This window comes from Phoenix dactylifera, chromosome 3, assembly GCF_051530095.1.
Source record: "Phoenix dactylifera cultivar Ajwa chromosome 3, Ajwa_hap1_PhDact_Kaust_v1.1, whole genome shotgun sequence".
NCBI lineage: Eukaryota > Viridiplantae > Streptophyta > Magnoliopsida > Arecales > Arecaceae > Phoenix > Phoenix dactylifera.
This window is the reverse complement of record NC_143192.1, coordinates 2,520,226-2,534,621: the sequence shown is the minus strand read 5'-3', so window position 1 is coordinate 2,534,621 and position 14,396 is coordinate 2,520,226. Positions and strand designations below refer to the sequence as shown.

General features: G+C 38.0%; 1 protein-coding gene and 1 long non-coding RNA gene across 6 annotated transcripts in view; both read right to left on the bottom strand.

Moving 5' to 3' along the window:
• Positions 1–339: 339 nt before the first annotated feature.
• Positions 340–14,396, bottom strand: part of LOC103708704 (DHHC-type zinc finger family protein) — a 32,953-nt gene continuing 18,896 nt past the window's right edge. Inside the window, exons 9-12 of one of the 5 annotated variants that reach the window (XM_088717425.2) lie at positions 10,838–10,903; positions 10,608–10,750; positions 609–706; positions 340–524 (exon numbers count right to left, since the gene is read on the bottom strand). In XM_088717425.2, the coding sequence (XP_088573551.2) occupies positions 426–524; positions 609–706; positions 10,608–10,750; positions 10,838–10,903 (406 nt within the window). In that variant the 3' untranslated portion in view covers positions 340–425. Of the gene's footprint in view, positions 525–608; positions 707–7,328; positions 9,645–10,314; positions 10,751–10,837; positions 10,904–14,396 lie in introns of those variants that run through there. The other 4 variants (XM_088717424.2, XM_088717426.2, XM_026805270.4 and 1 more) reach the window with 4 other exon arrangements.
• LOC149767857 (uncharacterized) lies at positions 11,215–14,393 on the bottom strand. Its single transcript, XR_016399731.1, has 2 exons — positions 13,901–14,393; positions 11,215–13,826 (listed from the first exon to the last, which is right to left on the bottom strand). It is a non-coding gene; the product is annotated as an uncharacterized LOC149767857 (long non-coding RNA).

Here is a 14,396-nt window from a genome sequence, read left to right as displayed (position 1 = left end):
TAACCGATGTGAGACTAAATACATGTCCGCACGGGTCCTCACACAATCACATTATCATGTTGTCCTTAGGACTCATTTGGTTCGTGGAAAAGAAGAGGATGAGAAAAATATAGTCAATGAAAAAAATAGAGAAAAAACTCAAGTTTAGTCGGAGGTTTTAAGGAAAAGAGACGTACGGCAAAGTAACTCTTCTCTAGTTGGTACAAAGTGGCCTCATATACCAACGCGCAGAAACACCAAGGCCTTCAACTAATCCGCCACTGACGACCGACACCCACTGTTGCAGGCCCTTATCTTGGACTCTTTTCCTCTTTTTCTCCCACCAAACAATATACTCTAAGCCTCAGATATAAAACCATGATTACTTCTGAAAGAAAAAAATATCTATCTTCTCTGAAAGAAAGAGAAAAAATAGCCATCAAAGCTTAGAAGTGGCAAGCTTGTTGAGATCCTAATATCTTCCCTGATGGGTTCTTAGAAATGGCTGACACAAACTCCTTTCGAATCCTCTTGTATGGGGCAACCTGAAAATTTTCACAATTGGTAAGAATCAAGACACCAAAGTCAGCTTAGCTAGTATCAGAACTTTTCTTAAGTCATGAACGCACCTGCTTTGCCATGAACTCCATCACCTGTGTCTTGGACAAGTGGCTGCCATGCCACCTCACTGTGTATGCCATCCGGTACCGGCCCCCTACCTGGAAACCTAAAATAAAATTTGTTTTGCTTAGATTAGCTTTGGTGATTGAACAATCCTGATTAACCAACAATGAAAGTACAATGGGATTTTAGAATCATGGAAGCATCAATGATGAGCTAGGAGGATCATCTGACCGGTTGTGAACAAATATGGCCACTTCGAGTATGCTTAAACAAACTTCGGAGGCAACTCCACCATATCTAGAGCTCGGTTGAGTAGTAAAATTTCAAAAAGCAATAACTTCTAATCTATGAAGAATTTAGCAATGTGACTGAAGATAAAGTTGATGTAGGAGTCAAGATCAAACCTATTTCTAAATTTAAAATTTTTTAAAATATTTTTATTATTTTGTAATTTTGATCCTCTATAATTCAGAGAGAAAATTTTGGCTGGACTCATTAGCATAAAAAGGAAAAGTTTTTATGTTCTTCTAATTCGAAGTGGAATCCAGTATAAATAAAGAGATTGGAACTCTATAGCATAATAGAGAACTTTTCCTTTTTTAGGTAAAAAAAGAATTCGGCTCAAATAAGGAGGATCTCCATAGTCTACATAAAGGGCAAATGTTTTAGCTTTGAATACAGAGAATAGAAAGAGTGTAACAAAAGAGTATAGACCCTACTTTCCATCCACTAAAATCCTAACAGAGAGAGTGAAAAGGGAAAGCATATATAGACTCTATTTTCCATCCATGACCTATGATCATAAAAAAATTAAAAAGCAAAGGGCTTAGCGCTCCACTTTTTAAAAATTCTATTATTTATTTTTTTATTTGAGATATTCAAGTTGAGAGGATTGAAGAAAATTCTTGGTCTTCAATTGGATCAAATTGATATTAGAGCTGATTCTTTATATCAATGGAGGCCTTAGTTTATAATCTAGATATATTAGCAATACAAAGTAGATGAGAGAAAAGTTATCAATACTTGTCCTTCATCAAAGAACAAAAATGAACGTAGCTACTACTTTTATCTCAAGATAATGAGACGAAGGGATGTCTCATACAATTGAAAAAGAAGATTGTCGACCTTTTCGAGGTCATATCCTAACTGATTCGTTTTGCTTCAATAGCTATAACTCTTGTTACAAAATTATCTCCAACATCTGAAGACGAAGAGAAGTTTATTCCAATGATGCAGAAAGAGGTGGATACTTCATAATGGAGAATAAATTCTAACCACAAAGCTAAGAGACTTAGCTGTAAAACAGAGAAGCAGAATTTTCTATGACACCAATTTTAAGTTAGTAGGAGCTAGATTTTCCAAATAGGGGGAGCTTTAATATAGAAGGATAATCTAATTGGTCATAGACCAATCTTGCTGCTTCAAGTAGGTCTAAATAAAATTTGAAAGCAAAATCTATCATATCTAGGACTCAATCGAGTACCAAAACTTTAGAGAGCCATAACTTCTAATCCGAAAAGAATTTAATGATGTGATTGCAAATGAAATTGATATAAGAGTCAAGATATAGCTTCTACCAAAATCTAAAAACTTTGAAAATATTTTATTATTTTTATAATTTATATCCTGTTTAATTAGGAGAGTAATTCAATCAATTTAATCTGAAATTAGCTAGGATAAAAAGAGAGAAGTCTTCATTCTTTTCTAACTAAAAAAAATTCCAACTCAAATAAAGAGATTAGACTTCATAGGCATTTGCTAGCTAGAAGATATTATTAGAGTTTTTTAGCCTTGTATAAGTATCCATAATTTGTCCAACGCATAGCTGATATGGAACTAAATACGCACTCGCACAAGTCCTCATATTCTCCCCCAATTTAAATTCTGGTGTCTTTGCCAAATTAAAAGTCGAGATTCCTTCAAGTCCAATAACAAGCATCATAAATCCAATTACAAGCACCACAATTAAGTGGTAGTCAACTTATATATGCCCATATTGTAGTGTTCCCTAATCCATATAGTCATAAATCGTATTCACTCTAATACCATTTGTAACAACCAGAATCGCACTTAAAAAGATATGCCGAAAGATATTATTTAGATTTCTTAGCCCTATATAAATTTCTAGACTGTATATTAATAATATCGAAGCATCACAACAATACTCAAAGTGTGAAAACCATGAGATTCCAGAAAGGAGCAAAAGTACCAAGCTAGAATGGCCATGCCTTGCATAACAAAGTTTTTTTGAAGGCACGGATAGAGAACTGACACGTGGACAATTTTTCATTAGCTTACTGCTTAATCTCGGAAGCTTAGGCTAGTTGGAAATGAGTCACCAATATAAATCAGAGCTAACACTCCCCCTCGTGGCCCAGACCAAGCTCATAAAGAAATAAACAATTAAAGAGACTACATAGGTCAAGATGACAACTGAATTAATTTCATAGACATTTGATTTAGATGGGATCCAAGCCATTGATGCAGCAAACCAAGACCTGACATTATGCTAATTATCTTCTTAACCAATAACTTGAGCAAGATCCAACAGAGGATATTGAAATTCGCATTTTTGTCACGCCAAAAAGCTATACATAGACAATCCCTGTTAGTCTTTTTTTGACAGAAAGATTGGGATACAATCTTTGTTATTGACTTATTGTCATGTTAGATAGTTGGAACTATGCTTGGAATGATTCATGGTTGTGATAGTTGATCATGATAGTCTGTAGATGAGTAATTAATTGTCTTGTGTGGTTTCTCATTCTTTTTATTGATGCACTGCCATTAAGAAGGAAAAGAATCGTTTCCTGTAGGGGATTTGTTTCATAAATCTTTCCATGCAGACAAATTTATGATCCACAAGATCTATCTAACAAATGCAGCTTCATTAAGAAAATTTCTTGTACTCGGAATGAAAACACTCTGCAATCACTCTCAAAAACATTAAAACCTCAACATGAAAGTATGTTAATATGTTTGGAAACAAAGTGGTGTAAATTGCAATCTGTCTCCAATGAAAACCTCTATTAACTGATGAAGAGGACATATATCTACACTGGCGAAGCATCCAACTATATGGACAGAACAGTTTGGTATTTACATATGATTCCACTAGCAGTAGAAGATTCCCATGGAGGAAGGCTCAAAACACTTCACCAGCCAAAGCTACAGCTGAAGTAAGTAATTTTACAAGACTATATTATGCCTATGGTTCTGGGAGACTGGGAATGGCAAAGAGGAAAAAGAGAAGAAAAGGAAGCTCCTCTGAAGGAGGTGATGGAAACCAAAGCCTTCTCCACATCCTCAGCAGGGTTGGTCTCCAGCAGAAAGACAATGTGCTCCATTAGCTCCTCTTCGCATGGCACCATTAGAGGCCCATGGCTTCTAGTTCCAAACTCCTCCTCTGCCATCTCCAGCAGCACTCGAAAAATGGGGTGGTCCAGATACTTCAGAGGGACAACATACCTCTTCCCCCCCTTGGCATAAACTACAAAGTGCCCCTTGCTCCTCTTCTTCCCTCCCTTGGCTGCCAACCTTTGCCATTTCCTCATAATTATCTCACCTAGCCTATTGGAGCTCATGGAACTTTTCTTCCTTTTCCCTAGGCTCACTGCATGTAGGTACTTGGGAGCTTGGATATGATGGGAAGGGGAATGGGGGCTTATAAGGAGCCAAGGAGAGATGAAGAGGATAAGGTGAAAAGCGTGGTAAGGGATTTTCCTATGAAGCATAGGAAGGAAAAGGACAAGATATCCTATATGTCCCTTTTTTTTTTTTTTTGGTAAGGGGTTGCGTGAGGTGCTGCCTCTGCTGAGAATCTTTGGGAGATGTGGCCATTACGTTGGGAGGGGAGATGAATTTTCTCAGAAGAAAGCGAGTGCTGCTGGACTTTGTAACCCAGCCTGCCATGGATCTTTTGCGAGCAGTAGCATGGCAGGAGCTAGGAAGGGGTTAGTGTTTTTATCCCATGGTTTGAGAGATTCTAAAGAAATTACTAAGGCTAATTATTTGTCCCTTTGTTATTTCTATGCATCATCCTGTTCATTATTTTTCTCCATGAATTTTCAGCTTAATAGTGATCAAGTGCCTAATGCCATTGGTGCTGGCATTAGTCATCATCTAATCCTCCAACCATGTATGGCCCTAATGTGGTGAAATGCCTTGTACCAGAAAGATGACAATGAGCCACCAAGGTGATAGCCTAGTGGTACTGGGCAGCAATTCTAACCACAAGGTTCCAAGTTCGAATCGCTGCGGCGACGATTAAATTGTGGACCGGAGCTCACTACTTTGGCCACTGCTTGTACTTGTGGTGTAGGACCGCTCTTGAACCGCTGGTAGCCGGGGTGGTGCTGGGTGTGACGTACTCACACGTAGAACTCGAGCCAGAGCTCAGAAGAGTAGCTGAGCCGGGTCTACGGGTGGGGAGGGTATGAGTAAAACCGGTCGGGGTGCCCAAGGCCATTTCTGCCCGCATCGAACATTCTCCTGGCGGGGCAGGGGTCTAGTGGGGCTGCTACGCGGGGGTGGGCTTGTCCCTTCCTCCCCCTACCCCTTTTTTATTAGCCAAAAAAAAAAAAAAAAAAAAAGAGGAAAAGAAGATGACAATGAATGATGGAGCATTGAAAAGAAATTTTGAAGTCTGTCAACCTGATGATGCTTCAATTTATGGCTTGTATGGAATTTATGTTAGCTTCCTGAAATATATAAATATATATATATATATATATATATATATATATATATATATATATATATATATATATATATATATATATATATATATATATCATTCCCACTGCAGAGATGATCTCAGCATACTATTGGAAAAGATTTGATCTGAGCACCTTGAACTTTGGATTCTTTGGCAAGAGCAGAGTTTCCCTGCACTCCCCAGAGTTGGTAGTATATAATAGTAGACTAGAAGTTGAATATTGGATAGCTTTCCAAACACTTTGCTGTAGGATGGTAGAGGGGGGATGGATTCTTTCACATTTCCTCGTTTTCAAAGCATGCAGTGGTTTGGTTATGGACAAAAAGCCATGTCACCGTCAATGTATCGGGAAAAGAAGCATATTATTATTCTATTGGTAATTTTTGAAACGAAGATCCCTAAGGAGATGTTTTTTTTTAATAAGTCTTAAAAATCATACACCCTGAGCATGAATACATCTATATAAAGTCAAACAAGAAAAAATGGTATCATCTCGTAGCTGCACCATAGGATACCACCTGAATGTTGTGTAATTAAAAAAAAAAAAAATCTAATCTGCAGCTGTGTTCGTCTCCTGTGAACATGAAAAGCTTGGAATGCAGTACAATCATTGGTCAGCTTGAAGATATCATGAGCAAGGGTTGCCCATATGGCATCTTACAGTGATTTTAGATTTACTGAATTACTGTGGCAGAGTCGTCTTCAAATTGAATGTGATCCGCCCCTAGAATAAGCCTGGCAATAGCTACTACCCTCCCAAGTTATTCTCAACTTCGCACTGAAAACAAAAGACATTAAAGATGCAGCTACCACCAGCCACCAGCAATCTAGAGTCGAGGCTGCCAGGAATCAAAAGGTGTTCAAACTGCATGAAACTCCGTATATTTTACATGGTCCTGCGCCCATGCTGCCTTTCGATCCGCTCCTATTATTGTTTTTCTCTCCTTTATTAGCAGACCAATGGCCGAAGCTAGAAAAAAGGTATTCTTGCTTAATACCTAACATATTTCAGTAGTAGTATATGGCTTTTGAAACTAATTTTGGATTGCACAACATTCGAATTAGAGTTGGATTTTTTTTTTTTTTTGGTACATTTAAAGGGGGAGAGACTCTGCAACTAAAATCTATAAAGGATAAACCCTGCTGCCTCAGCAGACACCAAACTAAGATTAGAGTTGTATATAAATACAAGATTTCAACTTAGCGAGGATTTATTTCAGTTCCGAAATATAATTAGGAGCAAATGGCTTCCGTTAATGCCAACATTTCAATAGAATCATGTTTAAGCAACATGCTTATGTTCTAGTTCATCACAGTTTTTCTTTCAGTAATCTGTGGTAGTAGCCATCAGTTTATGCAAATCATGGCTGCTGCAAAACTTTTATTTATCCTCCTCTGAGATGCAGTAACAACTGAACTGATGATTGAAGGGTTCAAACATGATTTCTTTAATAAAAAAAATGAAACAATGTGCAAGCTCATTCAATGTGATCCTTTGGCGTTAGGCATGAATGAAGGTTTTAGCATGATTTCCTGGAGAAAAAATGAGATGCCAACCCACAAGGAGAAGCAATACCTATTTCAAAGCAAAATAGAGGATCTCACAGCATAAATATGGTCAAGCATTACTTCATTCAGCATATCTCTTTCTGAGAGAGCAAAGTAGATAAAAGCTTGAAGTCCTTACAAGACATGCATGGATGCAGTAATATTACTTGATATGTCCTATAATTTGTAGTTGCTGTGGACCCCCTCAACATAACAATGTTATCTGGGATGCATCTGGCAAATGATCAACATATCTGGAAGCTCTCCCATTCATGATGTCTCTCATGTTTAGCATGATGGAGATCACTAAGAAGTGCATGGATGGATCAAGAAACTTGCTTGACTTTTTTCTCTTTTATGTTTTTACAAGATGGGAAACTGATCAACAATTGAAGATGTCTTGCTTGATAAAGCAAGACATAATAGTTTTTAATGCCATCAGCTGCTCCAGCTCCAGTACCTTAGGCAGCCTTAATCACCCATAAACCTGAAAAAGCCGAACCCACCTACATACCTAATACAATAGAAGGGAAAATTTAGCCATTAAGTACCAAATTCAATGAATAAATAGTATGTTTTTTTGAAAAATATGGTGGGTTTCCCTTCGAATCTTGAACATAAATAGACTGTGCATTTCAAAGGCCCGAATAGCCTCGAAATGGGGCCATCGATGGTCCTGCAACCTATTGGCAAGTCGCCCTATCATAGATACCGAAAAACTATTTAATTTCAAAATAAAACATACAAAAAAAATAGGTATTATGTGTGCAAGTTATGATCTTCGAAAGTTTTGATGGTCCTACAGTTCTATTTAGTTTCAAAATAAAATATACAAAAAATAGGAATTATGTGTGAAAGTTATGATACTCGTAAATCTTGCTCCTGAACTCTATTGAAATATGCTCAAAGTAACTAAAATGGTTCACAAAAATGACCCCACAATAAACCTCAATCCCCACTAGCTCTCTTGGGTGTTGGTCTCTTCTTCTCGGGCTCTCCTTCCCCAGCTGATCCCACCGTATCCAATGGGATTTGTCCCAAACAGCCAAATGAGAAAGAATCCCCACACAACTTATAAAAAGCGAATTGGGCTATTCGGCTGGTCAAAAGACCATTTGGCAGAATAAGGAAAGAATAGAGGGTTAACCAAGCCAACTCCCCACTAATCAATTTAAATTGAGGAAGTTTATGGCTGGTCCCTCCATGGACCATGCCTTAGTCATAAGCCCCCTGGTGGATTGATTTTGTAACATCCGGTCTATAGGTAGATAAATTTTTAATTTTCCATCCGTGGATGATGAAAATATGCTCTATAATCTCTAACCCCCATCTTACTGATTCTCCCGACTTCTTCGACTCTAGTGTCTCTCTGGCTTGCCCCGACTCCCTTATCTCTCTAGTCTGCCTCAACTCCCTCATCTCTCCAGCCTACCAATCTCTTTCCTCTCTTCTTTTTTTGGTTCTTGATAAATTTTTTATTGATTCCGATATGGAGGTTATTATGATGGAAGTTCATGGATTTCTTGGTCACTACTTTATTTGGAAGACCAGTAGGATCTCTAGTTGTTGCTTTGTTCTTCGTTTTCACTATTCTTTTAATTGAGGATTTCATTGTGTTGCCCAAGATAGCAACCCAAGAGAGAGTGAATTGGGTTTCTTTTAAAAAAAATAAATCTAGCTGTAATGAGATTATTGTTGTGTTCTATGAAGGTGATGTGCCGTGAAGAAGAGAGCAATGCAATAAAAGATAATGCGGAGATAATAAAGCAATGGAACAGTAGAGAAAAGTAGAAAGAAGAGCGCACAAAAAAAACATATAGAAATTTTGCAGTGTTCATAGAAATGCACCTCCTACATCCATTCCCCATGAATCCTCTTGGAAATTTCACTATATAATTCATAGATTACACAGTCAGCCAACTTACTAAATGTTGGCCCAACCTTTACACAAGAGTTTCCTCCCCCCCAAACTTTCAACCATGCAAAGCTAACTTCACGAGCATTAGCCAAACCTTTTCTCACCACATCTCTTCCTGGATCTTGCAACTCTCAGCAAAGTATAACTCTTTATATAATGAGAAAATCTGTTAAAGGTTAGCTACAACAAATTAAGGGCCCAATAAATGTCTCTCAGTTGAAGGGGAACAAAGATCCACAGTTATTGGTCTTCCCTCTTCTTAGCATCTTGTGCTCTGTTTTTTTGTCTGATTTTTTTTTTTTTTTCATTTTCAAGTTTTTTAGTTAGTTCCTTTCCTCATAAGGTCGAGGAGGCTTCATATTTATACCGGAGAGTCTGGTGTTGCTGTTTGTAGCCATTGGAGGTCTCTATCAACTCCAGTCATTACACTGTTCGGTTCATCGAAAAGAAGACGACTCCCGATGATCAGGAGTTTTAAGGTTTATATTTTACACTGCAGGGGATGACTCCTAAGATCTGTGCAAACGACTCTTCAAGTTAAAGGTTTTTTGCCCACTCCTCTATAAATGACTTATGGTGACCTAGAAGAGACGACTCCTAATATTTTGCTTGAACGGCTCCTCAACACACAAGATGACTCCTTCGTAGCTTGAGACGACTCCTGACTGTTTGCAGTTAGCTCATTTTTTGGAAGGAGATAACTCTTGACTTTATGTCAGTTGACTCTTTAGAAGTAAGGACGAGACTGCTCTTGGTGTGCCGAAGCAACTTCTAGTCTGCGACTCCTTCCACGGCTCCTTGAGTGTGCCAATCAGCTCTCGAACACTGGAGATGACTCCTCAGTAGCGTAGTTGACTCCTGTGAACCAGAGATGACTCCTAATGCGTCAATGACGAATCTTGAGATCTGTAGTTCCACCCCAGTCCCCTAAAAGCAACTCTTACAATGGTGGAGATGACTTCTCCCTGATTCGCTAAGTTCTAATTTCTGAAAGACAACTCCCATCTAGTTGGAGAGGACTTGTGTCTACTCTGTACAACCCTTGGATCTGAGAGATGGCTCTTCATCTATGAAACATCTCCTCCATTTAGAGGAGTCGCTTCCTCCACCCGAAAACAGCTCCTTACACTAAAATTCTCCAACTTTCTTTTTTTCTTTTTCAAAGACAAATTCAAACAATTTAGTTACTCCCAAGTATTTAGTGTGGGCATGCGTGCCTGCATATGCATGCGTGTGGGGTCACGTCTGTTGTGCCCGCATGTTATGTGCACCATGCGTGCATGCATGCATGTGCATGTTGTGTGTGTCATGCATGCGCACGCATGCAGGTGCAGAGAGAGAGACCTCAGAGTTTTCTATTATGGATCCACCGGCACCCCCATTTTGATACTTGGAAACATGATACCCTAGCCGCCTAACCCCCTTCCACACCCCAGTATAGTTTCAATAACATGGATAAAAGTACGATGCAGAAAAGTACTCAACAGATCAACATATAATTTAACTCACTAAGAAAGAATCACAAGAATTTTAGTTGTAAACTCAGATTTCTAATATATGAAATTGTGGTCCATGACATACCTTACCCATCACATATAAGGGAAAGATCAAGAAGCAGATGCTCTAGACATCGACCAAAAAAAAAAAAAGATTGAACACTTCATAAAAGGATTGAGAGAACTGCAGGCTGAAATCTATATATTTTTCACACAACAATAATACTGAAAAGAATGAAAATCTAATGCTATGATGCATCAGAAGAAAAGAAGAAAGAGCCAATCCGCTCTTGTCAACAACACCGACAGGACATGATGTCCATACCAGTATATGGTCTTGCTTTGGCTTCCAGTTCCTCCATTGCGGGCACTGCTTCCATGGTATATTTGCCATCTCTGGAGCAGCAGAAGACATACAAGTTCTTACAAATGCCTCTGCTAAATGGATGAACCCTTTCAGGAATTCCCCTACAGATCAAAATTTTCTCATAAGTACTGTTACTGATGAGCTAATAATAACTTCATGGGCATACAGGAAACAACAATTATTGGTACCTCAGGTATAGAATGCGTCGCCTTCTCACCAGTTCATAAGTAGTCTGGTTTGTCAACACTAGGTAACTATGCAAAGAAAAAGAAGATCAATTAAAGCACACCAGCATGCATATGTTAGGCTCTGAATGTTGACAAGTGTAAATTTATGAAAAAAGTGCAGCTCAAAGACGAGGACTCCCTATTAAGCTCATTTATCCACTACAAAAACTTCACCAGTTAACGCCTCTTGCTAGATGCATTTCATCATGTAGTTAAAAAAGTGAAGATTATTTGTTCTTCACTAGTGAGCTGTTTGTTTTTGTATTTTTGGGCCTCTGCATCCCCAAATACTTTCCAGAAATTGCATCTAATGCTGGAAAAAAGGTGTTAATTATAGATGATAAATATTCAGTTTTCATGGAGTAGGAATACAGTAATTGCCACAGTATTGATATTGTGTTGGTTACTTGGTTAAGATATTGAGATATAATTTTGATGTTTCAAATCTGTATCATTTGTATGGCTTCCAAGCATGGAAAAAAATTTAGATTTTAAAATTTGTTGCATCATGTAACGGTGGTATATCCGGTGATAAAGATACATACTCGATGAGGCACTGGCAGTATTCTTAAGCAGGAAGAAACTATCACAATAACAAATTGTAGGGAGAACAATCTTCAACATTGAAATGAAGTGTTGGTCCTTTGTGTCTATCAAATTTCACCTTTGATAGAAAATTAGTAATTTGCATAAAAAAAATTTATTAGTAATAACTGTAGTATGGGTGATTTTGGAAACCACATTCCACTTATCTCAATTCTTAACAACACATTCTCAACTCTTATACCTCATAATGATTCTCAATCTCTCTCTCTCTCTCTCACGCACGAGGCATCCATACCTTAACAATCCAATCCCATAATTTTGGACTGTCAATCACAAACTCTTTTCCTTTTAAATTTTGAAATGTTTCTATACAAACTTCTCCCACTATTTTCCTAGAAAGAAGTACAGCCTTCTCATGTTTCATTTCAGATAAAACCTAGTCATATCCTTTTCTTCCTTTTCCCAAAAACGAGCAATTGCACTTGAAATATTCTATTTTTTAAAAACTTTAAACTCAAAATCCATCTTGTTTTTTTTTTATTTTCGAAATTAGTAATCGGTGCTGTCTTTTATGTTCAATAATACAAGCAGAATTAAGGTAGGAAAGGAAGATGAGGAGAAGGAAGAGAAGAAGAGGAGAAGAAGAGGAGAGAGAGGAGGGAGGAGAAGAGCAGCAGATCTGGCCTGCTGCTAGGCCATTCGCCCACATCTAGACTGATCTGCATGAGGGAGAAAGGAACGGCAGAGAGAAGAGGAACAGAAGAGGAAGAAAACAGAAAATATGCCTGGTCGGCAGCCGGATGATCAGTTGTAGAAAGGGGCCACTGAGTCTCAGATGGAGTTAGGAGAGAAGGGTCTCGCATGGTCCCTAAGTCAGTGAAAAAAAGAGAAATCCCAAGCAGAGTCTCTTTTCAGAAAAAGGGAAACCTAATCTAAATTAGCTTTAACTTTTTCCAAAAAAGTTGAGTCTGGCTTTTGAAAAACAAAAACAAATGAAAACAAGTCTTCTAAACAAGTTTCTCGCCTTGGTTTTCATGTTCCAGCCGTTAAAAAATCAAAAACTTGAAACTGCATGACACCAGAGATGCTCTATATTTTCAAAAAGAGTAAATCCTATTCTCATAAAAAAGGGCATCCCAAAGTACGGAGCTCCTGTCACTTCAGTGTCTAGGGCGGATCAGATATATGCAGCCTTACCCTGCATGTCGCGAGGCTGTTTCTGTAGTTCAAACCCGTCACATATAGGTCACAATGAAGCAAACTTATCATTGCACCAAAGCTCGTCCTCTTAAAAAGCTTATATTTTTATAAAAAAAATATTATCTAAGACATTAATATCCAGCGAATTTAAATAACTTTGGATAACAAAAGACTAGCTTTAACTTTTAGCATCTATAGTTGTACAATAAAAATAATAATTTATATAGTTAAATAATATCTTTCTTTTTACCTTTATTATACTTAACATGCATTGCACATGCATGTATGCTAGTTTCTCGAAAATTATCATTTCCAATGTGACAACATTTGGTGAAAGAAAGTCAACTTAAGCCTTAAGTGAAGCAGAAAAATCAAGTCCCAATTAGATGACCGTGAATCAAAACAACAAAACTGAAACAACTTCTAACACCATTGCATGAGTAGTTCTTGATTAATACATAAGAAGAGAATAGAGATCTTCATAAATTTATCAAGTGGAAGAAGAGAAGAAAGATATGAAAGATGTGCACTAGTCAAACAACCCAAATGACCTTAGCTAATAGACTTAGCGCCCAAATAGTCACCTTATGACAGGCAACAATAATTCTTTGACTAAGACACTTCGTTCAGAACATCTCATACTTCTTCCACATGTATGGACATTTTAACACATCTTAAAGAATATATGATTAATGTAAACAATGCAAAACAATTTCAAAAATATACTATACTTCGTAAAATTTATAATAAACTAATAACTAAGTAGAGCAATAGAATGCCATTGTTGTCCTAACCTTAGTTATAAAGATTATCGAGCTTCATTTTAGGGGCTTGCTGGAGCCACATAAGTGGAGCTTCTCTACAGTTCAAACTTCAATGCAGCTTGAATTATAAGCAACACCTGCAGGTGCTCCTCTCTTGTTGGGAGTGTGTTGGGGGATAGTGGTGGGGGAGGGAGGGCAAATCGAGGTGGTATTGACCATGGGTGGCATCCGCACTGATACGATCCATAGGAAGGGAGGAGGTTGAGTTGTACAAGAGGGAAGCACAGGACACCATGGCTGAAAGCAAAAGGGCTTGTCGCTAGTGATTGGGTGGAAATTGGAGGGTGACAGGAGCCCTAGGACGGAGCGCCGAGGCAGGAGAGGAAGGCAGCTGGTGGAGGGGCAAGAGGTGGTGGAGGAGAAAGTAAAATATGCAGCACCTATTACAACATCAGTTAGAAGCGGCAGCGGCAAGCCAATTATAGCATCAATTAGATGGTGAAATATGCAGTACCTTGGGGCAAAATACGTTTTACCCAGATGACAATGCTATAACAATACCAAACATTTCCATAATCGGTTCGACAGTACCAGAGAATAGGACTGATAAGAGTTAGATGCTGGAGTTTTCTATGAAAAGCAGAAGTCACACGGCATACCTAACAAAATTAGATTGACCTAGCATGTCAGCAGAAGGAGCATGTATGCCAATATTGAAGAATTTTATTAGCTTCCTAGACATAAAAATCATAATTAAATAAGCAATCAGTAATGAAGCATGATCCAGAGTACCACAATAAGTAAATATGCATTATTAGCTTCCTAGATATACAATACATCACAACAATACAATATATCAGACATGCCGAGATATCAATCCCTGAATGCTGGAAAACATTTTGGCATTCAGCTAAAGTAGGAGAGCATAGCCCTAAGAAGCACATAAGTGAAGCATGATTCAGACTACCACAATTTTTCTCATCACACAATACAGTCACGAGTCCAAGTCT